The sequence below is a fragment of the Lampetra fluviatilis genome, chromosome 40 (genome assembly GCF_964198595.1).
Source record: "Lampetra fluviatilis chromosome 40, kcLamFluv1.1, whole genome shotgun sequence".
In the NCBI taxonomy this organism is placed as follows: domain Eukaryota; kingdom Metazoa; phylum Chordata; class Hyperoartia; order Petromyzontiformes; family Petromyzontidae; genus Lampetra; species Lampetra fluviatilis.
The window spans coordinates 10,003,595-10,029,199 of record NC_136314.1 but is presented as its reverse complement, the minus strand read 5'-3'; the positions used below and the strand labels follow the sequence as shown (position 1 = coordinate 10,029,199).

General features: G+C 60.1%; 1 protein-coding gene across 4 annotated transcripts in view; it reads left to right on the top strand.

Annotated features, from left to right (window-relative positions):
* Positions 1-25,069, top strand: part of LOC144946230 (voltage-dependent calcium channel subunit alpha-2/delta-2-like) — a 150,725-nt gene extending 125,656 nt beyond the window's left edge. For all 4 annotated transcript variants that reach the window (XM_078875096.1, XM_078875097.1, XM_078875095.1 and 1 more), the window contains 11 exons: positions 52-123; positions 1,025-1,128; positions 3,510-3,572; positions 3,862-3,933; positions 6,790-6,942; positions 8,028-8,080; positions 10,024-10,079; positions 10,677-10,803; positions 15,069-15,178; positions 15,467-15,549; positions 23,116-25,069. In XM_078875096.1, coding sequence (XP_078731222.1) covers positions 52-123; positions 1,025-1,128; positions 3,510-3,572; positions 3,862-3,933; positions 6,790-6,942; positions 8,028-8,080; positions 10,024-10,079; positions 10,677-10,803; positions 15,069-15,178; positions 15,467-15,549; positions 23,116-23,262 — 1,040 coding nt within the window. In that variant the 3' untranslated portion in view covers positions 23,263-25,069. The remainder of the gene's footprint in view (positions 1-51; positions 124-1,024; positions 1,129-3,509; positions 3,573-3,861; positions 3,934-6,789; positions 6,943-8,027; positions 8,081-10,023; positions 10,080-10,676; positions 10,804-15,068; positions 15,179-15,466; positions 15,550-23,115) is intronic.
* The last annotated feature ends 536 nt before the right edge of the window (positions 25,070-25,605 follow it).

The window sequence follows — 25,605 nt, the reverse complement described above, 5'->3', positions numbered from 1 at the left end:
GTGTCGATGAGGGCGCTGTGCGGCCGTGATGCCCGCGACGTCGTTTTGCAGCTCCGCAGGGCGGCATCCTGTCGAGCCGGGCGATCGAGCTCACCTTCAACGAGCACACCCTGAAGCCCGCAGGTGGGCAGATGCACGCACATGGGGGGCACCACCCCCCCCACCCCAACGGTTCACAGCGGCCTTGTCAGAGGGACGCCGAACCGCATAGATACCAATAGACTCACACAGAGACCCCTAGACTCACACAGAGACCCACAAACTCACACAGAGACCCATAGACTCACACAGAGACCCATAGATTCACACAGAGACCCATAGACTCACACAGAGACCCATAGACTCACACAGAGACCCATAGACTCACACAGAGACCCATCGACCCACACAGAGACCCATCGACTCACACAGAGACCCATAGACTCATATAGAGACCCATAGACTCACACAGAGACCCATAGACTCACACAGAGACCCACAAACTCACACAGAGACCCATAGACTCACACAAAGACCCATAGACTCACACAGAGACCCATAATCTCACACAGAGACCCATAGACTCGCACAGAGAGCCATAGACTTACTTAGAGTGAGTGGTAATTAAGCTGGGTTAGTAAGCCTTTTAAATGTAGGGCTTGACATTAATGAACAATATATCAATAGATATCAATATAAATAATTACTGGGCTTCAAGGGGGCTGCTACTGCCTAGTTATGAGACATCTAATCGTAAACCAGTCTTTCGACTGGGCCTCAAATGAGTCCTCGGCACGCCGTGTAAGCATCACCACTGGTGGGGGGGGGGGGGGGGGGTGGGGGGAGACAAAGGCGGCCGGGCGCGGCGCTGCCCAGACCACCGCCGCCCCCGTCGTGCGCTGTGCCGTCCCTCGTAGGTGCCATCCGCCAACAACACTTGCCCCAACAGCCTGTTAATGCTACACGGGGGACCTTTGCCTTCGCTCGCGTGTGGCCCTCTGCCTGTATCCCCTCCCCGCCCCGCCCCCCTCTCTCTCGGCGGCAGTCGTCGGGGTCAAGTTGGACGTCGAGGCCTGGACGTCAAAGTTCAAGATCCTGGCGACGAACCGCACGGCGGCGGGCGGCGGTGGCGGCGGTGGCCAGGACACGGTGAGCTGCGGCGCCTCAGCCTCCCGGGCCCCCCCCCCCGCTGCCGTGGGCCCCCGCAGGCCCCGCCGGTTGGGGCCGCGAGGGCCTCCTCCTGTGGATTCCCTCAAACGCACCCCGGCGTCGCGGCGTCGCACGGCACGACAAAGCGGATACCGCAGAGCTCCCTCTGAGATCCCCTTCTTCGCGTGGCACTCTGGCCCACGCAGAACGGAATGCGTGGGAGTGGATATCACAGAGCTCCCTCTGAGATCCTCTTCTTAGCGTGGCACTCTGGCCCACGCAGAACGGAACGCGTGGAAGTGGATATCACAGAGCTACCTCCGAGAGCCCTTCTGGTGGACTCGGTTAAGGACAGCATCCCCCCACTCGCTCCGCCGTACGAGAGTAACACTGCTCGTTGCGTCACAGTCAAACCACCATCATCAGCAGCAGTTGAAGATGCTACTAATGATGCTGTTGCCGATGATGCTGATGATGCTGCTGCTGCAAATTATGCTGCTGCTGATGATGATGTTGTTGATGATGCTGCTGATGCTAATGATGCTGCTCCTGAACACATTCCTGCGGAGGGAGCTGGTAGGAACGTTGGGTTGCTCGGTCAATGGCCAAGGTCAACGGCGGCGTGGTGTATTCCGCAAATATGCCCGACTGTGAGGGCGGGCACAAGCCGGCATGAGTAGGTTAAACGTTGAGTTTTATAAGGGCACCACGGGGTGACCAGCCCCTCCCCACCCAGCCCCACCCCTCCCACCCCCCACCCAGCCCCACCCTCCCCACCCAGCCCCTCCCCACCCAGCCCCACCCCTCCCACCCCCCCACCCAGCCCCACCATCCCCACCCAGCCCCTCCCTCCACGACGGACGGACGGACACAATAATCCCCTGTGAGCTGGTGGAACCAGGTGGTTCCTACCAGTATAATGTTGTTGTTGATGATGATACTGCTGCCGACGATGCTGCTGCTGATGATACTGCTGCTGATGATGATAATGCTGCTGCTGCTGTCGACGATGCTGCTGCTGATGCTACTAATGATGCTGCTGCTGATAATGTTGTTGTTGATGATGATGCTGCTGCTGATGATGTTTCTGCTGATGACGATGCTGCTGACAATGATGATGCTGATGATGATGTTGGGGCACTGCGGTGGCAGGGAGAGGGCTGCCCTTGGGCGGCGTACAGAGCTGAGCCCTAATGAAGACGGGGACTTTATAGACCGGGAGTTTTAATTAACGGGGCTTTGCATTGGATTAGCGTGGGAAGGTGCCCCGTGTGGTGGGCGGTGGGGGGCGGGGGGAGGGCTCGTCGGGGGGGGGGGGGGGCGAACGTCGCACAAACACACCGAGCCAAGCGCCCGCCGCTGGAAATTTCCGTCGCCAAATGTCAGCCGCTGCCTCTCCTTTATTTTGCGGAGCGCCCATCCCGAAAGGCCACGGCGCTCTCTGTTCTCATCGGCAGGCTTGACCTCGGAGACATTTGACGCCGGCCCGCGCCCGCTCGCCCGTTCCCCCGCACGCTCGCCCGCCCGCCCGTTCCCCCGCCTGCCTGTCCGCCCGTTCCCCCGCACGCTCCCCGTCTGTTCCCCCGCCTGCTCACCCGCTCACCCGCCTGCCTGTCCGCTTGCTCGCTCGCTCACTTGCCCTCTCACTTACTCACCCGCTCTTTCCCCTGTCTGCTCGCTTGCCCGCCTGCCCGGGCCGCTATTCGACGTCGAAACGTGCGGTGGATATTTTTTTTCTCCTGATGATCGCTTGTGTTGTGATAGAAACGTCGTAGTTTTTTGTTATTTTCTTTCAACCGATCTACGTGACTTTACCGAAAGACCCAAACAATATCTGATGTGAGTTTATTTATTTATTTGTGTATTTATTTCCGCGTGTCTGTATGTCCTTGTGTCCTTATGTCCATGTGTCCCTGTGTGTGTGTCTGTGTGTCCATCTGCACGTGTGTCTGTGTGTCTGTGTGTGTTTGTGTATCGGTGTGTCTGTGTGTCTGTGTGTCTGTGTACGTCTATGTATCTGTGTGTCGGTGTGTCTGTGTGTCTGTGTGTCTGTTTATCCGTGTGTTTGTGTGTGTCTGTGTGTCTGTGTGTGTCTGTGTATCGGTGTGTCTGTGTGTCTGTGTTTTTGTGTGTCTGTGTGTGTCTGTGTATCGGTGTGTCTGTGTGTGTTTGTGTGTCTGTGTGTGTCTGTGTGTCTGTGTATCGGTGTGTCTGTGTCTGTCTGTGTGTGTCTGTGTGTCTGTGTGTGTGTCCGTGTGTGTGTCTGTGTGTCTGTGTATCGGTGTGTCTGTGTGTGTCTGTGTGTGTCTGTGTGTGTCCGTGTGTGTGTCTGTGTGTCTCTGTGTCTCTGTGTGTCTGTGTGTCTGTGTGTCTGTGTCCAGTGCGATGGCTTCAGGACGTACGGATCGAGCAGCTGTGAGATGGACTGCGAGGGCTCCAGCGAGGTGACTCTCGCCCGCATGTGGAGCCGGCTCCATGAGACCGGCTCCAGGTTTTACTTTGCTCTCCTGCCGTCGGACAGACAGACTGACAGTCGGACAGACGGTTGGATCGACGTCAGACAGAAGGACAGATCGACGGTTAGACAGACGGACTGACTTTCAGATGTACGCACAGATGGACAGATGTACGAACGGTCGGACTGTCAGCGAAGGTCGACCAGACGATTCATTTAATGGTCTGTCTGTCCTTCTGACCGTCTGTCTGTCTGGCGTGCGTTGTTTGTCTGTGCAGGAGCTGCTCTGCGTCATCCTGGACGACGGGGGCTTCCTTGTCCTGTCCAACAACAAGGAGCACACGAACCTGGTGAGCGGCGAGCCTCTGGCGTGCCGGCTCTCACCCGCTCGCTCGCTTGCCCGCTCACCCACCCACTCGGTCACTCATACACTCGCTCACCAGCTCACTCACTCGCTCGCTTGCTCGCTCGCCCACCTACTCATTCACTTGCTCACTGGCTCATTTGCTCACACACCCCTACCCATTCTCTCACTTATTCACTCACTCACCGGCTACTCGCTCGCTCACTTACCCACTCGCTCGCTCACTCATTCACTCACTCATCGCTCACTCGCTCACTCACCCACTCGCTCGCTCACTCATTCACTCACTCATCACTCGCTCGCTCACTCATTCACTCACTCATCGCTCACTCGCTCACTCACCCACTTGCTCGATCACTCATTCACTCACTCATCGGCTCACTTGCTCGTTCACTCACCCACCCACTCACTCGCTCATTCACTTGCTCATTGGCTAACTCGCTCGCTCACCCACCCACTCACTCGCTCACCCACCCACTCGCTCAATCATTTACTCGCTCACCCACTGACTAAACCGACCGCTAACTTGCTCACTCATTAACTCACTCACTCACTCACCAACTCACTCGCTCACCCACCCACTCGCTCACTTACTCACTCACACACTCACGAGCCCATTCACCCCTTCACTCGCGCATTCAGTCACTTGCTAGCTCGGTCATTCAACTTTTGATTGGCTCAATCAGTCACTCGCTCTGATTGACCGCATGACTCGAATCGGCCGAATCATAATCTGCTTGTTGGTTCAGATGGCCGTGCGTGTGCAACGTTGATGTTGTAACTGCAGCCCTCCACCACCCAGCAACACAAATGAAGCTGTCGCGTCAGGGGTGGATGTGACAATCGATTTGGTTTCAACAGCAAACCCATAGGAGGAGGAGGTGCAACGTTAACGGTCCCAAGCAACGTTTTTGAAAATTGTATCTATCAGACCTTTTTTTGCCAGTATCAAAGTGAGAAAAACAACAATAGGTTTTACCCTTTTAGGCGTTATAACGGGTGTTAAGATGTTAAAACACCAAATGGATACATTTTGTAAGGAGTCAAGTACTGCATTAACCACACGTGCTCGTGCAGACGGGTGAGGTCTATTCTCCTCACCTCGCTCACCTGTCCACTCACCTGCACGGCCAGGTGAAGTGGCTTCTCACCTTGTCCGCCTGTTCACCTGGACTCTGCCGAGTGAGTGGCTGGCTGCTGCTCAGGCTGCTGCACAGAGGCCTGGTCTCTGAGACCCTCTGGAGACTAGGACTCTGAGACCCTGAGACCCTCTGGAGACCAGGTCTCTAGACTCTGTGACCCTCTTGAGACCAGGTCTCTAGACTCTGTGACCCTCTGGAGACCAGGTCTCTAGACTCTGTGACCCTCTGGAGACCAGGTCTCTAGACTGTGAGACCCACTGGAGACCAGGTCTCTAGACTCTGTGACCCTCTGGAGACCAGGTCTCTAGACTGTGAGACCCACTGGAGACCAGGTCTCTAGACTCTGAGACCCTCTGGAGACCAGGTCTCTAGACTCTGTGACCCTCTGGAGACCAGGTCTCTAGACTCTGTGACCCTCTGGAGACCAGGTCTCTAGACTCTGTGACCCTCTGGAGACCAGGTCTCTAGACTCTGTGACCCTCTGGAGACCAGGTCTCTAGACTCTGTGACCCTCTGGAGACCAGGTCTCTAGACTCTGTGACCCTCTGGAGACCAGGTCTCTAGACTCTGTGACCCTCTGGAGACCAGGTCTCTAGACTCTGAGACCGACTAGGGAGATCCGGAGGGAGATGGGAAGAGAGGGTGTGGGGGACAGATGAGATGGCGGCTCGCCACGAGAAACAAGGGGGCAGGAAGAGATGGACAAGCCAATGTCGCTCAACCTTGTCCAGACCACCAGCTCGGCACAACTGAATGCGTGTGGCCATGTTGCCGTTAATCAGAATAGGAGTATGTATACGTACTGCAGGTTACCGATGAGCTATGAAGCTCCAACAGCCGGCAGCGGTGACGCAACAATGCAGCTGCACTCCTTATCAGGACAGTAGACGGTAGCGGTGAACACAGATGGCTGTACCATGCTGATGAGTCCTGACGAGAGCGATAATGGTCCACACTGGCGCCTGTTGGGATGGTGGTCAGCACTGACGAGTCCTCACGACGGCGACGATACCCGGATGGTTTTAGATCACTTTGGCCGGGCCGTCCCGTTGCACGAGTGGGAGGCCGTCGAACCCTGGCCAGGCACGCGGCTCCACCGTGCCCCCCCCCACCTCGGAGGGGTTAAGCGGGCGAACGCGACGTCGCAACGACGTGGTTTGTGACGCGCGCGCCGCTCCGACCTTTCCCACCACCGTCGCGTGTCGCCCGCTGCTGCCGGGGGACGAACGCACGCGGGGGGGGGGGGGGGGGCGTCACAAGCCGCTTGTTGCGAGCGCGTCGCTCACGCGCACACACGTTGTCTTTCTCCGCCCCAACCCTGACCTCGACCCTGACTTTTGCCCTGACCCCCAATGCTGGTTTCAACCGTGACCCCCAACACTGACCCCCAACCCTGCCCTCAACTCGGGCCCTGTCCGCTAAATTCGACACTGACCCCGACCCTGATGCTAATCCTCAACCCCAACCCTGATTCCAACACTGACCACAACTTTGACTTGAATCCCAACCACGACCTGACTTGAACCCTGACCTCAATCCCAACCACGACCTGACCCCAACCTTCATCTTAACCCTTAATCCCAACACCTGATTACAAACCTGACTACAACCCTGACCCGAATCCCATCCACGACCTTACCTGAACCCTGACCCCAATCCCAACACTAACCCCGACCGCGACCCCCGACCCCCGGGGGCAGTTGGGCAGCTTCTTCGGCACGATCGACGGTGCCCTCATGTCGGCGCTCTTCAACGCCTCGCTCTACGCCAAGGTCGAGTCCTTCGACTACCAGTCGGTGTGCGGGCCCCGGCGGGCCAACACCTCGGCCTCCACGGCAACGCACCTCCACACGGTAACCCCAACCCCCCCAGGGTAGCCCCCCACGGTACCCGCACCCCCACATGGTACCCCTACACGGTAGAGGCCGACCGAAACTGAAACTAGAACAAAAGTTAAAATTTGACTTTCGGCCGAAACCGAAAGTTTAACTTCACTTTCGACCAAGACCGAAACAAAAAGGTATATTACCGAAGTTACCGATCACAAGATTTATGAAACACGAGCTTTGCTACCTGGCTTCGCCCGGGACTTGGATTCACCACGGCCTGCCGCCTTCGTCTCCCCAGTGGCAATGTTGACATACCACACCACTTACTCGTTTGAGGCTGAGTCGACCTAGGGGAGGCCCAGGACCGGTTCAAATAATTGTCACAGGCCGTGAGCGGGAATCGAACTCGGGCCACCGGGTTCGTAGCGCAGCGCACGAATCGCTACGCAGTCGCTGCCCCGCCCCCCCAAGTGCGTGACGTCATTTATTGACGGCCCCAGACCATGGTTGCGGCTGTAACCTCGCTCGCAAGCTGTTGCTGACATGTGTGTGTATGCAGCCTATCGCATGGGATTGCCTAGCGCCGACTTACTTAGCACTAGCGTTATATTCTAAAAATAGATCTTCGGTTGACGACCGAACGTCAATATCAGTTTCGGCCGAAACCGAAAGTAAAAATTTACTTTCGGCCGAAACCGAAAGCATGCCGAAAGTGGCCATTTGCCAACTTTTGGCACCGAAACCGAATTTCGGTCATCCTCTACTACACGGTTCCCCCAACCCCCACGTGGGACCCCCACACGGTTCCCCCAACCGCTACACGGTAAGGGCCCCCCCTGGGTTCGATTTCCGCTCAGGGCCAACACCAGTGACGAGTATCTGAACTGGTCCTGGGCCTCCCCTAGGTCGACTCAGCCTCAAATGACAACCTGGTGCGGTGTATAAACATCGCCACTGAGAAGACAAAGGCGGCCGGGCGTGGGGGTGGCCACCCGCCCCATCGTGCCCCATTCCGGCCTTCATAGGCGCTGCACGCGAAAAGCACTTGCCCCTCCACCTTGTTGAAGGCTACACGGGGGATCTTTGTCTTGATGTGTCCCTTTTCTCAGCCCAGTCTCATGGACCTCCTCAACCTCGCCTGGTGGTCCACGGCGGCTCTGTGGTAAGACGCCGTGAACTCACGCACTACACACACACACGACACACACACTACACACACACACCACACACACACACTACACACACACACTACACACACTACACACACACACTACACACACTACACACACACACCACACACACAACACACACACCACACACACTACACACACACACGACACACAAACTACACACGATACACACACTACACACAAACTACACACACTACACACACAACCCACACACACACTACACACACTACACTACACACACCCCACAAACTACGCACACACCACACACACACACTACACACACTACACACACTACACACACACACTACACACACACACTACACACACTACACACACACACTACACACACTACACACACACACTACACACACTACACACACTACACTACCTACACACACACACTACACACACACTACACAACATCCACACTACACACACTACACACACACACTACACACACACACTACCTACACATACACACTACACACACACTACACACACTACACACACCAAACACACACACTACACACACTACACACACACACTACACACACTACACACACTACACTACCTACACACACACACTACACACACACTACACAACATCCACACTACACACACTACACACACACACTACACACACACACTACCTACACATACACACTACACACACACTACACACACTACACACACCAAACACACACTACACACACACACTACACACACTACACACACACTACACACACACACTACACACACACTACACACACACACTACACACACTCTACACACACTCTACACACACACACTACACACACACACTACACACACCACACACACACCATACACCACACACACACCACACACAAACCACACACCATACACCACACACACACACTACACATACCACACACACACCGCACACGTGACACACCACACACTACAGTGACTACACACACACTACACACACCACACACACACCGCACACACCACACGCACACACCACAGACACTACACACACACACACTGCACGCACACACCACACGCACACACCACAGACACTACACACACACCACACACACACACCACACGTACACATCACACGTACACATCACACACACAGTCTCTAACTCTCTCACTGTTTGCGTGTCTCTCTCCCCGTGGTCGCGTGGATTTTTCTCCGGGTCCTCTTGTTTTTCCCACCACATACATAATCAACATCACCACGCGTTTAGAGTCTTGGGCTGCTATCAATGTCCACGTGATAAATCACCACTTTGTGATGGCCGCTCGCTTCTGAATAAGAGCTGTGTACACCTTAGTGGGGCCTTACCTGATAAAACGTCATCGATTCAAGGTCGTGGTCAAAGTTAGGGGTTAAACGATGGGGTCACGGTTAAAAGTTGAGGCCATGTGCCGACGTTGACTGGCTCCGTGAACAATCGTGTATGGTGGCACTGGGCAGTTGGGTGCACGTGTGTGTGTGAGTGCGTGCATGTCTGCGTGTGTGTACGTGTGTGCACGTGTGTGTGTGTACGTGTGTGCGCGTGTGTGTGTGCAAGAGCGTATATGCGTATGTGAGCATGTGTTATTGTGTGGGGGGGGGGGGCGTTAGTGTAGTGCTAGCGCACTGCACTACGGATCCAGTGACCCGAGTTCGATTTCTGTTCAATTATCTGCACCAGTCATGGGCTTCACCTCGGTCGAATCAACCTCAAATGAGTACCTGATGCGCCACTGGGGACACAAAGGCGGCCGGGTGTGGTGCTGGCCACACCAAGCTCTCGTGTGCCATGCCGGCCTTCATAGGTGCTTGCTAACAGCACTTGCCCCAGCAGTCTGCTGAGGCTATATGGGGGATATTTGTCTTTGTACATATTCGTGTGTCTGTGTCTGTGTGTCACTCTACCCGCAGGTCCCTGCTGCAGCAGCTGGTCTTCTCCCTTTTGCTGGGCACCACAGAGCACAGCGGTGCGTGTGTGCGTGTGCGCGCGTGTGTGTGTGTGCGCGCATGTGTTTGTGCGTGTGTGTGTGTGCGTGTCTGTGTGCGTGTGTCTGTGTGTGTGTGTCTGTCTGTGTGCGTGTGTCTGTGTGTGTGTCTGTGTGCGTGTGTGTGCGTGTCTGTGTGCGTGTGTGCGTGTGTGTGCATGTGTGTGCGTGTGTGTGTCTGTGTGCTTGTGTGCGTGTGTGTCTGTGTGTGCGTGTGTGCGGAGCAATGGTGTAGTGGTTAGCGCGCTGTGCTACGAACCCGGCAAGCCGAGTTCGATTCCGCTATTAAAATCCTGCTCACGGCCAACATCAGTGATGAGTATCTGAACCGTACCAGGGCTTTCTCTTGGTCGACTCAGCCTTAAATTACATCCTGGTGCGATGTGTGAGCATCAGCACATTGCGCCAGGAAGTCAACCAGGTCATGGTGTCCTGGTTGAGCTGTCGGTGCCTGCTTGCTTGCTTGCCCGATTGCTCGCCCGCCTGCTCGCTCGCTCGCCTCCTCCCGCGTCCACCTCCTCGCTCACCCACCCGCCCGCCCGCTCAGCCTCCCTTCCTCCCGCCGGCGTGCGTGCGCAGAGCCGGCGTCTGCGTTCTGGACGGACTACGCGGACCAAGTGAGCTGCGTGACCCTGCAGACTCAGTTCTACTTCCCCAACAACGAAACCTCCTTCCACCAGCTCATCGACTGCGGCAACTGCTCCCGGTACTCCGAGCAACACGGACTGCAGTTCGTCACCATCGTCACCGTCACCATCGTCATCGTCACCATCAACCATCGTCACCATCATCGTCACCATCGTCATCACCATCATCACCATCATCGTCACCATCATGCATTCACCCACTCACCAACTCACTCACCCACTCACACATGCATTCACCCACTCACCAACTCACTCACCCAATCACACATGCATTCACTCACTCATCCACTCACACATGCACTCAGCCACTCACACGTGCATTCACCCACTCACCAACTCACTCACCCACTCACCAACTCACTTACCCACTCACACGTGCATTCACCTACTCACCAACTCACTCACCCACTCACACATGTATTCACTCACTCTTCCACTCACACATGCACTCACCCACTCACCCACTCACTCACCCACTCACCAACTCACTCACCCACTTACCCATACATTCACCCACTCACTAACTCGCCTACTCACTCACCGATCTACTCACTCAACAATTCACTCACTGGCAGGAGGTCACGGGACAGACCCAGGTGCCATCGGTTAACTGACTGAGATTACCCACAGATAGGCACGCATGTGCATGGATACAAAGATCCCCCGTGTAGCCTTAACCGACTGTTGGGGCAAGTGCTGTTAGCGAGCAACTAAGAAGATCGGCATGGCACACGAGGGGGTGGGTGGCCAACACCACGCTCGGCCGCCTTTATCTCCCTTGTGGCGATGTTTACGCATCGCACCAGGTACTCATTTGAGGCTAAGTCGACCTAGGGGAGGCCCAAGACCGGTTGAGATAATCGTCACTGGTAGTTGCCATGAGCGGCAATCGAACCCGGGTTTCCGGGTTCGTTTACGCAGCGTAGCGCACTACTGCTCCACAAAGACAAGCACACACTCAAGCACACACACCCATACACACCCGCACACACATTCACACAAACAAGCGCAACACGCACCTACACACACCTAAACTCACACACACGCGCACCTACACACACATACACGCACCTACACACGCACGCACCTACACACACACGCACCAAGACACACACACGCACCTAGACACACACACGCACCTACACACACACACGCGCGCAAATTTAAAGTCGCCGCCGTCTCAGGAATTGGAATGAGGTCCCCAGAGCGTGGCCGTGGTCTCTGCGGGAGCGCTGGTGGCAGCCCAGCTTGTTAGAGCTGCCACCACCACAGGAGGGGGGGGGGGGGGGATGAACACCACTCAGACTCTGGATTGTCTGACGGATGGATGGACAGGTGTAGGGACAGGTGGACAAATAGATGGGCAGATAGATACAGAGAGATGGGTGGACAGATGGATTGGTAGGATGGACGGGTGGATTAATATATGGGCGAATGTACAGACAGGTGGACACTTATACAGGAAGATGGGTGGGTGGACGGACAGATTGTCATATTAACAGATGGAAAGACAGATGGCCAATCATACAGGAAGACACGTGGACAGATAGATAGACAGTGTGACGAATGGACAGATGCAAGCATGGACAGGTCTGCGGCACACACACACATTCAGGCACACGGACAACAAAGAGACAGACGGACGTACGTAGAGCCACGCACGGGGGACAGGCACGGGCGGGAACGGACGCGACAGACGGGCACACACGCCGGGACGCAGGCCGCCTTCATTGCGAGCTTCTGCAGCTGGGGTCGAAGGTCAGAGGAGCCCAATAACCCATCCGTCAGAGCGGTAGGTCACGCGCATTAACGAGGATCGATCCCCCCCCCCCCCTTCCTCATCGCCGTCCCCTCACAACCCCCAACATCCTGCGCCGTGGACGCCGAGAGGCTCACCTGCCCGGGGTGGAGGATCGGTCGATAAATAATAACTAAGTAACTAAATAAAATAATAACTAAATAAATAAAAACCCTGGGGCGACCGCGGCCCCCGCAGCGATGGGACTGGACGACACGCCGCCCCCCCATCGATCGACGCTTCCTCAGGTGCCACCGCCGCCGTCGATCGATGGAGGAGACGACAGAGGAGGAGGCGGCTGTCGATGAATTTAATCAGGCGGACCGCACGTGGCTCTCACGTGGGTCTCCTGTGGTTCTAACATGGGCCGCACGTGGCTCTCACTAAGGTCTCGCGTGGGTCTAGTGTGGGTCACACAGATGTGAGCAAAAGGGTCGGCGTGCTCCGTGCCCTCGTCTTCTCGATGACAACAAGGCTCAAGGCAACTGCTTCCAGAGAGTTCCTGCCACACTGAGACGTTGCTTCTTGTGCGTAAAACAATATTGTGTACCCCATAGGGCTCTATATGCGTCTATGGGTCTCTACTTTAGTCTATCGGTCTACAGATGTCTCAGGATCTCCATGGATGGCGAGAGATCTATATATGTTTATGAGTCTCTATGTGAGGTTGTCGGTCTTATATGCACCTCTGGGTCTGTAGATGTTACTGGATCTTTGTGGGAGTCTAAGGGTCTTTGTGTGAGTCTAGGGGTCTCTGTGTAGACTCATGCTTCGTGGGCATAAACTCAGCACCATGCAAACCGCACAATCTCACACTCACTCGTTCGCCCACCACGGAATGGCATCATCTTCAGCGTTGATACTCAGCTGACGATGCGCCCCCCCCCATTGAGTGCCCGCTTGTGCCCGCTTGTGCCCATGTGTGGCCCGCGTATGCCCGTCCGCTTGTGTCCATGTGTGCTTGCGTGTGCCCGCGTGTGTCCGCGTGTGTCCATGTGTACCTGCGTGTGTCCGCGTATGTCGGCGTGTGTCCGCGTGTGTCCGCGTGTGTCCATGTGTGCTTGCGTGTGTCCGCGTGTGTCCGCGTGTGTCCGCGTGTGTCCATGTGTGCCCGCGTGTGTCCGCGTGTGTCCGCGTGTGTCCATGTGTGTCCATGTGTGCCCGCGTGTGTCCGCGTGTGTCCGCGTGTGCCCGCGTGTGTCCGCGTGTGCCCGCGTGTGCCCGCGTGTGCCCGCGTGTGTCCGCGTGTGCCCGCGTGTGCCCGCGTGTGCCCGCGTGTGCCCGCGTGTGTCCGCGTGTGCCCGCGTGTGCCCGCGTGTGTCCGCGTGTGTCCGCGTGTGCCCGTGTGTGTCCGCGTGTGTCCGCGTGGTCCCGTGTGTGTCCGCGTGTGTCCGCGTGTGCCCGCGTGTGTCCGCGTGTGCCCGCGTGTGTCCGCGTGTGTCCGCGTGTGCCCGCGTGTGTCCGCGTGTGCCCGCGTGTGTCCTCGTGTGCCCGCGTGTGTCCGCGTGTGTCCATGTGTGCTTGCGTGTGTCCGTGTGTGTCCATGTGTGCTTGCGTGTGTCCGTGTGTGTTCGTGTGTGTCCGTGTGTGTCCGCGTGTGTCCATGTGTGCTTGCGTGTGTCCACGCGTGTCCGCGTGTGTCCGCGTGTATCCGCGTGTGTCCATGTGTGCCTGCGTGTGTCCGCGTGTGTCCATGTGTGTCCGCGTGTGTCCGCGTGTGCCCGCGTGTGTCCCCGCATGTACCTGCGTGTGTCCCCGCATGTACCTGCGTGTGTCCGCGTGTGTCCATGTGTGTCCGCGTGTGCCCGCGTGTGTCCTCGTGTGCCCGCGTGTGTCCGCGTGTGTCCGCGTGTGTCCGCGTGTGTCCACGTGTGTCCGCGTGTGTCCGCGTGTGTCCATGTGTGCTTGCGTGTGTCCGTGTGTGTCCATGTGTGCTTGCGTGTGTCCGCGTGTGTTCGTGTGTGTCCGTGTGTGTCCGCGTGTGTCCATGTGTGCTTGCGTGTGTCCACGTGTGTCCGCGTGTGTCCGCGTGTATCCGCGTGTGTCCATGTGTGCCTGCGTGTGTCCGCGTGTGTCCATGTGTGTCCGCGTGTGTCCGTGTGTGCCCGCGTGTGTCCCCGCATGTACCTGCGTGTGTCCGCGTGTGTCCATGTGTGTCCGCGTGTGTCCGTGTGTGTCCGCGTGTGCCTGCGTGTATCCGCGTGTGTCCATGTGTGCCCGCGTGTACCTGCGTGTGTCCGCGTGTGTCCATGTGTGTCCGCGTGTGTCCGCGTGTGTCCGCGTGTGTCCATGTGTGTCCATGTGTGCCTGCGTGTGCCCGCATGTGTCCGCGTGTGTCCATGTTTGTCCGCGTGTGTCCACGTGTGTCCGCGTGTGTCCGCGTGTGCCCACGTGTGTCCGCGTGTACCTGCGTGTTTCTGCGTGTGTCCGCGTGTGTCCATGTGTGCCCGCGTGTACCTGCGTGTGTCCGCGTGTGTCCATGTGTACCTGCGTGTGTCCGTGTGTGCTTGCGTGTGTCCCCCGCAGGCTCTTCCACGCCGAGAAGCTTCCCGGCTCCAACCTGGTGTTCGTCGTAGCGGAGAACATTCTGTGCTCCCACTGCCACATCACCGTCCTGACGCAGGCGGACCGCGAGTGTATCCTTCCAGTGACACCCCCCCACCCCCCTGCCCCCCCTCCGCCCTTCCCCCAACCGCACCCAGAGTGTAGCGGCGAGTGTTAACCCGGTTACCGCCGCGCCGAGTGTTAACCCGGTTATCAGGAGGGTTAAGAACACCGCCGAGCATCAGTAGGACGATGGGGTGAGGTGGGAGTGTGGAACTACTGCTGCTGTTAGTGGGGGCACAATGTCCCCACCCCCAACCCCCACCCCCAACCCCCACCCCCCCTGCTACGATCGCTCGCTCCTTGACGCGTGGGCCCAGCGGAGGGGCACGACTCGTGCGCGATGGTGAGGACCCCGCGCGTGCGACGCGGCCCCGAGAGCTGCTTCGACTACAACACCACGGTAACGGAACATACTTCACCACTTTGTGCAGGGGTGGCACGTTTGCCGCCTGTCGTCGCAGAGCTCAACGGCGGTTGGAGCTGAGCAGCCGCCCTGGTTAATGCTGGGCTCGCCGCCGACGCTGGGGACCCGCGTGTGTGACTCCGTGTAGAGTTGAGGGCAAATTTGAAAACCGCTCGATGCGTTCCTCACTCATAACGCCGCGCGTGTGTGTGGGAGAGGAGCAGTGGCGCAGTGGTTAACGCGCTGCAGACCCGGCGACCCGGGTTCGATTGCCGCTCACGGCCAACACCGGTGGCGGTTATCTGAACCAGTCCTAGAACTCGCCTGGGTCGGCCCAGCCTCAAATGAGTACCTGGGGCGATGTGTAAACATCGCGACTCAGGCCGAGTGTGGTGCTGGTCACCCCACCCCCTCGTGTGCCGTGCCGGCCTTCATAGGTGCTCGCTTAATACCACTTGTCCCAACAGTCTGTGAAGGCTATACGGGGATATTTGTCTTGACGACAGGCCACGTTGTGGGCAAATGGCGCTTCTTCTTCTTCATAGCACGTGCTGTTACGGGCACCGTGAATGAACAATTTGGCCACATGGTCACGTGGCCTGACCCAAAAATCCGACTCAATCACGAACCGAATGACACAACGTAGGCGTCTCCTCTTGGCCTCCCACGTGCACACAAATACCAACACACAGAAGCGCCGCGTGCAGCCCGCTTGCTGCGCCGCGCCCGCCGCTCTGCGGGGCACACCCCGCAGGCAGCGGCCCCTCGGTGGATCTCGGTGGAGTTTCGGCGAATCTCTATGTGGTCCGCTAACCCCCCTCCCCCCCCCCGGGTTCCATGTAATAACACGGGGCGAACGGGGTCACGTGCGAAGGCGGGGTCACGTGCGTGGGCGGGGTCACCTGTGTGGGCGGGGTCACGTGCGTGGGCGGGGTCACGTGCGTGGGCGGGGTCACGTGCGTGGGCGGGGTCACCTGCGTGGGCGGGGTCACGTGCGTTGGCGGGGTCACGTGCGTGGGCAAGGTCACGTGCGTGGGCGGGGTCACGTGCGTGGGCGGGGTCACGTGCGAAGGCGGGGTCACCTGCGAAGGCGGGGTCACGTGCTTAGGCGGGGTCACGTGCGTGGGCGGGGTCACGTGCGTGGGCGGGGTCACGTGCGTTGGCGGGGTCACGTGCGTGGGCGGGGTCACGTGCGTGGGCGGGGTCACGTGCGTGGGCGGGGCCACGTGCGTAGGCGGGGTCACGCCAGGGACGGGATGATCGTCGCCCTCGGGCGCAACGTAAATGTCTCATGACCCACCGGAAGAGGCGAGCGGTTCTTATCGCCCCGGCATTCACAGTGTGATACGAAGAGAGAGACGAAGCAAAAACAATCATATTTATTCACTCATAAAAATAAAAATTATTCCATTGTATCCTCCTCCAAGGAGCCAGGGGACACCTTGGGCGTGGCTGTCGGATGTCGTGGAGCGGTGGCGCAGCGGTTAGCACGACACCGTGCTACGAACCCGCGACCCGAGTTCGATTCCCGCTCACGGCCAACGCCAGTGACGATTTTCTGAACCGGTCATGGGCTTTCCCTAGGTCGACTCAGCATCAAACGAGTACCTGGTGTGGTGTGTTAACATCACCACCGGAGAGACAAAGGCGGCCGGGCGTGGTATTGGTCACCCACCCCCTTGTGTGCCGTGCCCGCCTTCGTACTCGCTAACACCACTTGCCCCAACAGTCTGTTCAGGTTATATAGGGGAATCGTTGTCTTTGGTGTGGTCGTGTCCAGCACCAGATCTGGACACGGTCCCACCACCATCGTCGGTAATCTCCTCCGACAGCCCAGGCTGCCGCGTTGGCTCGGTCACGTAGCGCCGCGTGCCCAGCCACCGCGTGCCCCAGCCACCGCATGCCCAGTCACCGCATGCCCAGTCACCGCATGCCCAGCCACCGCGTGCCCCAGCCACCGCGTGCCCCAGCCACCGCGTGCCCCAGCCACCGCATGCCCCAGCCACCGCATGCCCAGTCACCGCATGCCCAGTCACCGCGTGCCCCAGCCACCGCGTGCCCCAGCTACCGCATGCCCCAGCCACCACATGCCCAGTCACCGCATGCCTCAACCACCGCGTGCCCCAGCCACTGCATGACCCAGCCACTGCATGACCCAGTCACCGCATGCCCAGCCACCGCATGCCCAAGCACCGCATTCCCAGCCACCGCGTGCCCCAGCCACCGCATGCCCCAGCCACCGCATGCCCCAACCACCGCGTGCCCCAGTCACCGCGTGCCCCAGCCACCGCGTGCCCCAACCACCGCATGCCCCAGCCACCGCATGCCCCAGCCACCGCATGCCCCAGCCACCGCATGCCCAGCCACCGCGTGCCCCAGCCCCGCGTGCCCCAGCCACCGCATGCCCAGTCACCGCGTGCCCCAGCCACCGCATGCCCAGTCACCGCGTGCCCCAGCCACCGCATGCCCAGCCACCGCGTGCCCCAGCCACCGCATGCCCAGTCACCGCATGCCCCAGCCACCGCATGCCCAGCCACCGCGTGCCCCAGCCCCGCATGCCCCAGCCACCGCATGCCCAGCCACCGCGTGCCCCAGCCCCGCGTGCCCCAGCCCCGCATGCCCCAGCCACCGCATGCCCAGTCACCGCGTGCCCCAGCCACCGCATGCCCCAGCCACCGCATGCCCAGCCACCGCGTGACCCAGTCACCGCGTGCCCCAGCCACCGCGTGCCCCAGCTACCGCATGCCCCAGCCACCGCATGCCCAGCCACCGCGTGACCCAGTCACCGCGTGCCCCAGCCACCGCATGCCCAGTCACCGCGTGCCCCAGCCACCGCGTGCCCAGTCACCGCGTGCCCCAACCACCGCGTGCCCCAGCCACCGCATGCCCCAGCCACCGCGTGACCCAGTCACCGCGTGCCCCAGCCACCGCATGCCCAGTCACCGCGTGCCCCAGCCACCGCGTGCCCCAGCCACCGCATGCCCCAGCCACCGCGTGACCCAGTCACCGCGTGCCCCAGCCACCGCATGCCCAGTCACCGCGTGCCCCAGCCACCGCATGCCCAGTCACCGCATGCCCCAGCCACCGCATGCCCAGTCACCGCGTGCCCCAGCCACCGCATGCCCAGCCACCGCGTGCCCCAGCCACCGCATGCCCAGTCACCGCATGCCCCAGCCACCGCATGCCCAGCCACCGCGTGCCCCAGCCCCGCATGCCCCAGCCACCGCATGCCCAGCCACCGCGTGCCCCAGCCCCGCGTGCCCCAGCCCCGCATGCCCCAGCCACCGCATGCCCAGTCACCGCGTGCCCCAGCCACCGCATGCCCCAGCCACCGCATGCCCAGCCACCGCGTGACCCAGTCACCGCGTGCCCCAGTCACCGCATGCCCCAGCCACCGCATGCCCAGTCACCGCATGCCCAGTCACCGCGTGCCCCAGCCACCGCGTGCCCCAGCTACCGCATGCCCCAGCCACCACATGCCCAGTCACCGCATGCCTCAACCACCGCGTGCCCCAGCCACCGCGTGCCCCAGCCACCGCGTGCCCCAGCCACCGCGTGCCCCAGCCACCGCATGCCCCAGCCACCGCGTGCCCCAGCCACCGCATGCCCCAGCCACCGCGTGCCCCAGCCACCGCATGCCCCAGCCACCGCGTGCCCCAGCCACCGCGTGCCCCAGCCACCGCGTGCCCCAGCCACCGCGTGCCCCAACCACCGCATGCCCCAGCCACCGCATGCCCCAGCCACCGCATGCCCCAGCCACCGCGTGCCCCAGGCACCGCGTGCCCCAGCCACCGCGTGCCCCAACCACCGCATGCCCCAGCCACCGCGTGCCCCAACCACCGCATGCCCCAGCCACCGCATGCCCCAGCCACCGCATGCCCCAGCCACCGCGTGCCCCAGCCACCGCGTGCCCCAGCCACCGCATGCCCCAGCCACCGCGTGCCCCAGCCACCGCGTGCCCCAGCCACCGCGTGCCCCAGCCACCGCGTGCCCCAGCCACCGCGTGCCCCAACCACCGCATGCCCAGCCACCGCGTGCCCCAGCCCCGCGTGCCCCAGCCATCGCATGCCCAACCACCGCATGACCCAGTCACCGCGTGCCCCAGTCACCGCATGCCCCAGCCACCGCATGCCCCAGCCACCGCATGCCCCAGCCACCGCGTGCCCCAGTCACCGCATGCCCAGCCACCGCGTGCCCCAGCCCCGCGTGCCCCAGCCACCGCATGCCCAACCACCGCATGACCCAGTCACCGCATGCCCAGCCACCGCGTGCCCCAACCACCGCGTGCCCAGCCACCGCATGCCCAGCCACCGCGTGCCCCAGCCACCGCGTGCCCCAGCCACCGCGTGCCCCAGCCACCGCGTGCCCAGCCACCGCATGCCCCAGCCCCGCGTGCCCCAGCCACCGCATGCCCAACCACCGCGTGCCCAGCCACCGCATGCCCAGACACCGCATGCCCAGCCACCGCATGCCCAGCCACCGCATGCCCAGCCACCGCGTGCCCCAACCACCGCGTGCCCCAGCCACCGCATGCCCCAACCACCGCATGCCCAGCCACCGCATGCCCAGCCACCGCATGCCCAACCACCGCATGCCCAGCCACCGCATGACCAGCCACCGCATGCCTAGCCACCGCATGCCCAACCACCGCATGCCCAACCACCGCATGACCCAGTCACCGCATGCCCCAACCACCGCATGCCCAGCCACCGCATGCCCCAACCACCGCATGCCCAGCCACTGCATGCCCAGCCACCGCATACCCAGCCACCGCATGCCCCAGCCACCGCGTGCCCCAACTACCGCATGCCCGCCCAGCCACCGCATGCCCAGCCACCGCATGACCCAGTCACCGCATGCCCGGCCACCGCATGCCCGGCCACCGCATGCCCGGCCACCGCATGCCCGGCCACCGCATGCCCGGCCACCGCATGACCCAGTCACCGCATGCCCGGCCACCGCATGCCCGGCCACCGCATGACCCAGTCACCGCATGCCCGGCCACCGCATGCCCGGCTGCTTCTCTTTGGCAGGATGGAGGGGGCTAGATGGGCTCAGCACGGGCTAGACCGCTAGAAGATGGGGGACTGAAGCGATACAGGGGGACGTGGAGTGGATTGGCAACGGCTCGTACCAATGGAGGAGCGACGCTCACAGCAACGAGCGGAGCGCGGGGCAGATAAAACGCAGCGAGTTGGCACAGTGGGGAGCGCTGCTGGTGCATCTGCCAGCCATGTCATTCGGTCAAATGCGGCACCTGCTGGGTTCTGTCCCGTGCCCTCCCGCATGCGGAGAGCCTTCGTCACTTGACGCGTCGGGCTCAAGGTGCACCTAGCCTGGCACGAGCGCCGCGGGTGCCGTCACCGCCACTTTGTGGCAAACACCCTGATGTCAATACAAATAATAATGAAACTCATTTACATTTCCAAGACGCAATTCACGTCCGCACCGCCGCAGCGCTCCCCACAAACGCGTGGCCCCCCCCCCCTCCCCCCGGAGCTGCCGGCCCCACGCCCGCTGCTCGTGCCGCTGCTTCAGAGCCCACCCCCCATCCTTGGCGGGGATCGCGACGACGCTGCCCCCCGGGCTTTGCCGACGGCGGCGGGCGGTTTTAAAGAGGAGGAGGAGGGGGCAGAGGGGGAGGAGGAGGGGGAGGAGGGGGCTTCCCCCATCGCGGCGGGGGAGGGGGACTTCAGTCCGGAGCTCGTGCGTGTTAAATCCCCGGCAGCGATTGGTGGCGTGGGCTGCCCGCTGTTGCCTGGAGGTGCAGGAGGGGGCGGAGGGTGTGAAGGAGGGGGCGGAGGGGTCGGAGGAGGGGTGGGGTGAGGAGGAGGGGGGAGGAGGAGGGGGGGAGAATTACGAGGGGGAGGAGGTGGGGGAAGTGGAGGAGGCGTGAGGGAGGAGGAGGACGGAGAGGGATGGTGAAGTGGAGGTGGAGGGGTGGGGAAAGTAGGAGGACGAGGGGAAAGAGGAGGTGGTTGGGGACATGGATGGGGAGGAGGAGGGGGTGGGGGAGTAAGAGGTGGAGGGGGAAGTGAGGGAGGAGGAGGGGGAGGAGGAGATGGGGAAGTGGAGGAAGAGGTGGAGGTGAGGGAGGAAGGGGAGCGGGTAGGAGGGGGAGGGGGAGGAGGGGGAGGGGGAGGAGGGGGATGGTGCTGTGGTTGTTAATTCCCCAGAGTGGAGGCAGCGAGCGAGGCGCTCTTTATTTATTTATTTATCTCTTCGCGTGAACCTCGCCCCGCTCCTCGGCGTGATCCACGGCAAAGCCGAGCTCGGCCTCTGCCTCGTCCGGTGGCGCTTGGCTATTGAGTTGTGCAGTCACCGATCACCGGGCCCAGACCGTCAACTCGCGACACTTGAGAAGCCGCTTTAATGGCAGCTCTACGTGAGTCTATGGGTCTCCATGTGAGTCTATGGGTCTCAATGTGAGTATGTGGGTCTCTATGTATAGCAAGGCCGTAGCCATGGAGTAAACATTGGGGGGGACCAAACCAGAAAAATATCTACATTTGAAAACTAATTTCCTGCCTAAAATATTAAAAAAATTCACGAGCACATGGGATGGTGTATTGTATTACAGTAATGTCTAATGGTGTATTGTATTACAGTAATGTCTAATGGTGTATTGTATTGCATTGCTCTGTTTTTACTTTTTTACAATTTCTTGTTTCATTTTATGTAATGGCAGAGATTAGGGATTAATAAAGAACAACCATAACCACAATCATATAAACATAATTCTATGCATTGATTTACATGAAGACAAGTTCAGATATTGTGGCCAAGGTTTAGCAAATTGTTATTTGTATTTACTTAGCATAGCATTTTTTTTTCATACAAATATATTGGGGGGGACATTTAGAGCATATTTTAATATTGGGGGGTCACCACCATATGTCCCACCCAATATATACTATAATTACGGCCTTGATGTATAGAGTCTGTGGGTGTTTACGCGCGTCTGTGGATCCCTGTGTGCGTCTATGGGTGTCTACGTGAGTATACGGGTCTCTATGTGAGTCTTTGGATGTCTATGTGAGACTATGGGTCTCTATGAGTCTGTGGGTGTCTGTGAGTCTAGGGGTCTCTATGTGAGTCTCTGAGTCTCTGTGTGAGTCTGTGGGTCTCTGTGAGTCTGTGGGTGTCTATGTGAGTCTACGGGTCTCTATGTGAGTCTCTGTGTGAGTCTGTGGGTCTCTGTGAGTCTGTGGGTGTCTATGTGAGTCTACGGGTCTCTATGTGAGTCTGTGGGTCTCTGTGAGTCTGGTGTACTCACTGTGGCTGTGCAGCTGGAACCCATGGTCGCATCAGCAGCGTCCTCTGACCTCTGAGCCACCTGGCCTCTGCCTCTTCCCCCTCCTCCCCCTCTTCAACCTCCTCTCCCTCCTCCACCTCCTCCCCCTCTTCAAACTCCTCCCCCCTCCTCCACCTCTTCCACCTCCTCCTACACCTCCTCCACTTCCTCAACCTCCTCCACTTCCTCAACCTCCTCCCCCCTCCTCTACCTCCACCTCCTCGACCGCCTCTACCTCCTCCACCTCGATTCCTTTCCCCGTCCGACAGGAGGACTCGTCGCAGTGCGGCAAGGCCTCTTCGCTGGGGCCGTCCGTGCTGGCCGTCGTGGGCCTGCAGGTGCTGGGCCTGTGGCTCCTGCCGCTGCTCCTCCTGCCGCTGGCGTCGCCGGCTCCTTCCGAGCCTCACCCCTCCTGAGGGTCGCCTCTCCACCGCCGCGGAGCCATTCGGGGAGCCACCACAGCCGAGCCACGGACAGGCTTTTCATGCCATTGTATGCTCACAGTGTTATCATCATCGTCGTCGTCGTTATTTGTATTGTTCGGAGGAGAAGTTTACTGGCGTGGTCTCATGGGACGCAGCGCTGCTGTGGAAGCTCCATTTGGGGGTGGTGGGGTCACCACCAAGCCCCCCTTCTGGGAACGCGTCACTGAGAATGCGGGGGGGTGGTGGGATCCGTGTCTCCACCACCACCACCGACAACGCCGCCGCCACCCCCGCCCCAAGCCCCGCCGGCGTTGGAGGCACGAGTCAGGGGCAGGCGCAGACTTCGCGAGGCGCTGTCGCTCACGGCCAGAGGGAGAGGGGATCGAACTCCTCGTGGCGAACTGTCTGTCGGGGATTTGTGGTGGTCAGGGCCCTCCAGAACACCCCGACCCCACCAGGACCCAGCCGCCGTGTTTTTCGTCACCTGGGAACTTTGCAATCGAGCGCGGGGAGGTAGGGGCGACGCACCCCATCTGACCTCTGACCCCTCATCCTGCTGCTGATGCCGCCTTCTTAAGGAAGCCACCACCACCTTCCACCGCTACCACCACCACTGCCACCGCTACCACCATCGCCGCCACCTTCCCCACGGTCGCTCCTCCGACCTCGCGAATCGGAGGCCATTGAGAACCATCAGCTGACAGCAACCTTTATTTCTTTCTGCCCGTTTCCTCTCGCCCGGAGGGGATTTCTCGATCTTCGCGGGAACTCTGCCGTCGTGAAAATGGTTCGGTTCGTTCTTGTCGCTTTGTTGGTCAGTCGATTGGTCAGTCGATTGGTCAGTCACTTGCTGAGTCGGCTTGCGAGGTGAATCTACGAGCGCGCGTCGGTGCGCTGCACGGTGGCGCGGTGTTCATTGTGCGTGCATGTGCGCGTGGGAGTGAGCGTGCATGTGCGTGTATTGCGGTTAGCGCGCTGCGCTACGAACCCGGCGATCCGAGTTCGATTTCCGCTCACGGCCAACAGCGGTGACGATTATCAGAGCCTGTCCTAGGCCTCCCCTGGGTCAAATCAGCCTCAAATGAGTACCTGTTGGGATGTGTAACTAGAGATACAAAGGCGGCCGGACGTGTTGCTGCCCAGCCCACACCACTCGTGTGCCGTGCCGGCCTTCATAGGTGCCCGCTAACAGCACTTGCCCCAACAGTCTTGCAGTCTTGTCAGCCTATATAGGGGGCATCTTTGTGTTTGTGAGCACGTGGTGACGAATCACGCGCGCAAACATAAACAAATTATCCACAGGGTGATTGGGCGGTGTTTTTGTTTTGCCACGGAGCGTGCGGCGGAGTCGGCCGCAACGGGAGACCGCTCCTAAGACTTGCGGACGACTCGGCGGGCGAGCCGCGTCTCCCTCTCGTAGCAACGGAGGAGGAGGCTCCATTGCAAGCGGTTGTCCAGGGTTAGGGGTGGCTCCAATATGGGGTGGGGCGGGGGATACGACCCCCGTCCACTTTAGAACCCGACGATCGGTGTCGTGTTGATGTCCATCGGGACGAACCCGCGATGGGCTTCGTGTTGATAGAATGCCGCGGGGGGGGGGGGGGTGATTGCGGTGAGAGGGGAGGGCACTGAGAGTGAAGGGACGCTCCCTCCTCCTCCTCTGCCGCTGTCCATCCTTAGACGGTGGGGGTGGGGGCAGGTTCACTCACCCTGCCCCCCTGTCCGCGATGAAACTGCTTCATTTACCGAGCATGAGAAAGATCTCATTCGGAGCAGTGGCAGGGGGGGGGGGGAGGTTTTAATAACCCCCCCCCCACGTCCCCCCCCCCCCCCCAACGTGGCCACGTGCGTGAGGACGGCCCGGGTGCACGGCGGCCCGCCCACCTGCACCGTCTTTTGTGAGCGACCGGGGGAGGCCTTTGATCATGGGAAGCTCATTCTAACCTCTCATAAAGAGAGGGTGGGGGGGGGCGGGAGTTGGGGGGGGGGGGTTCGGACCCCGCGTCTGTGAGATCTCTCTTTTTGATTCCATCTCCTCCTTTATTCCACACCGGAGGGAGCGAGCGAGCAGGCGGGCGGTAATGATTGGAGGAGCTCGCGTCGGCAACAAGCGGCTGATGAAAGCATTGTGGATGGCCGCGTGAGAGCGGGCGGAGGTGGTGAGCGATTCTGCCACGCGTGATTCTCCACGTTTGGTTCCCTTTGAACTTATCGAATATCCAGCGACGCAACAACGCTCCGGAGTGGGTGGGGGTGGGAGGGTGGGGGGGAGTGGTGGCGAAGCGTTGAACGCGCCGCACTGCGAGCCCGGCGGCGACCTGAGTTCGATTACCC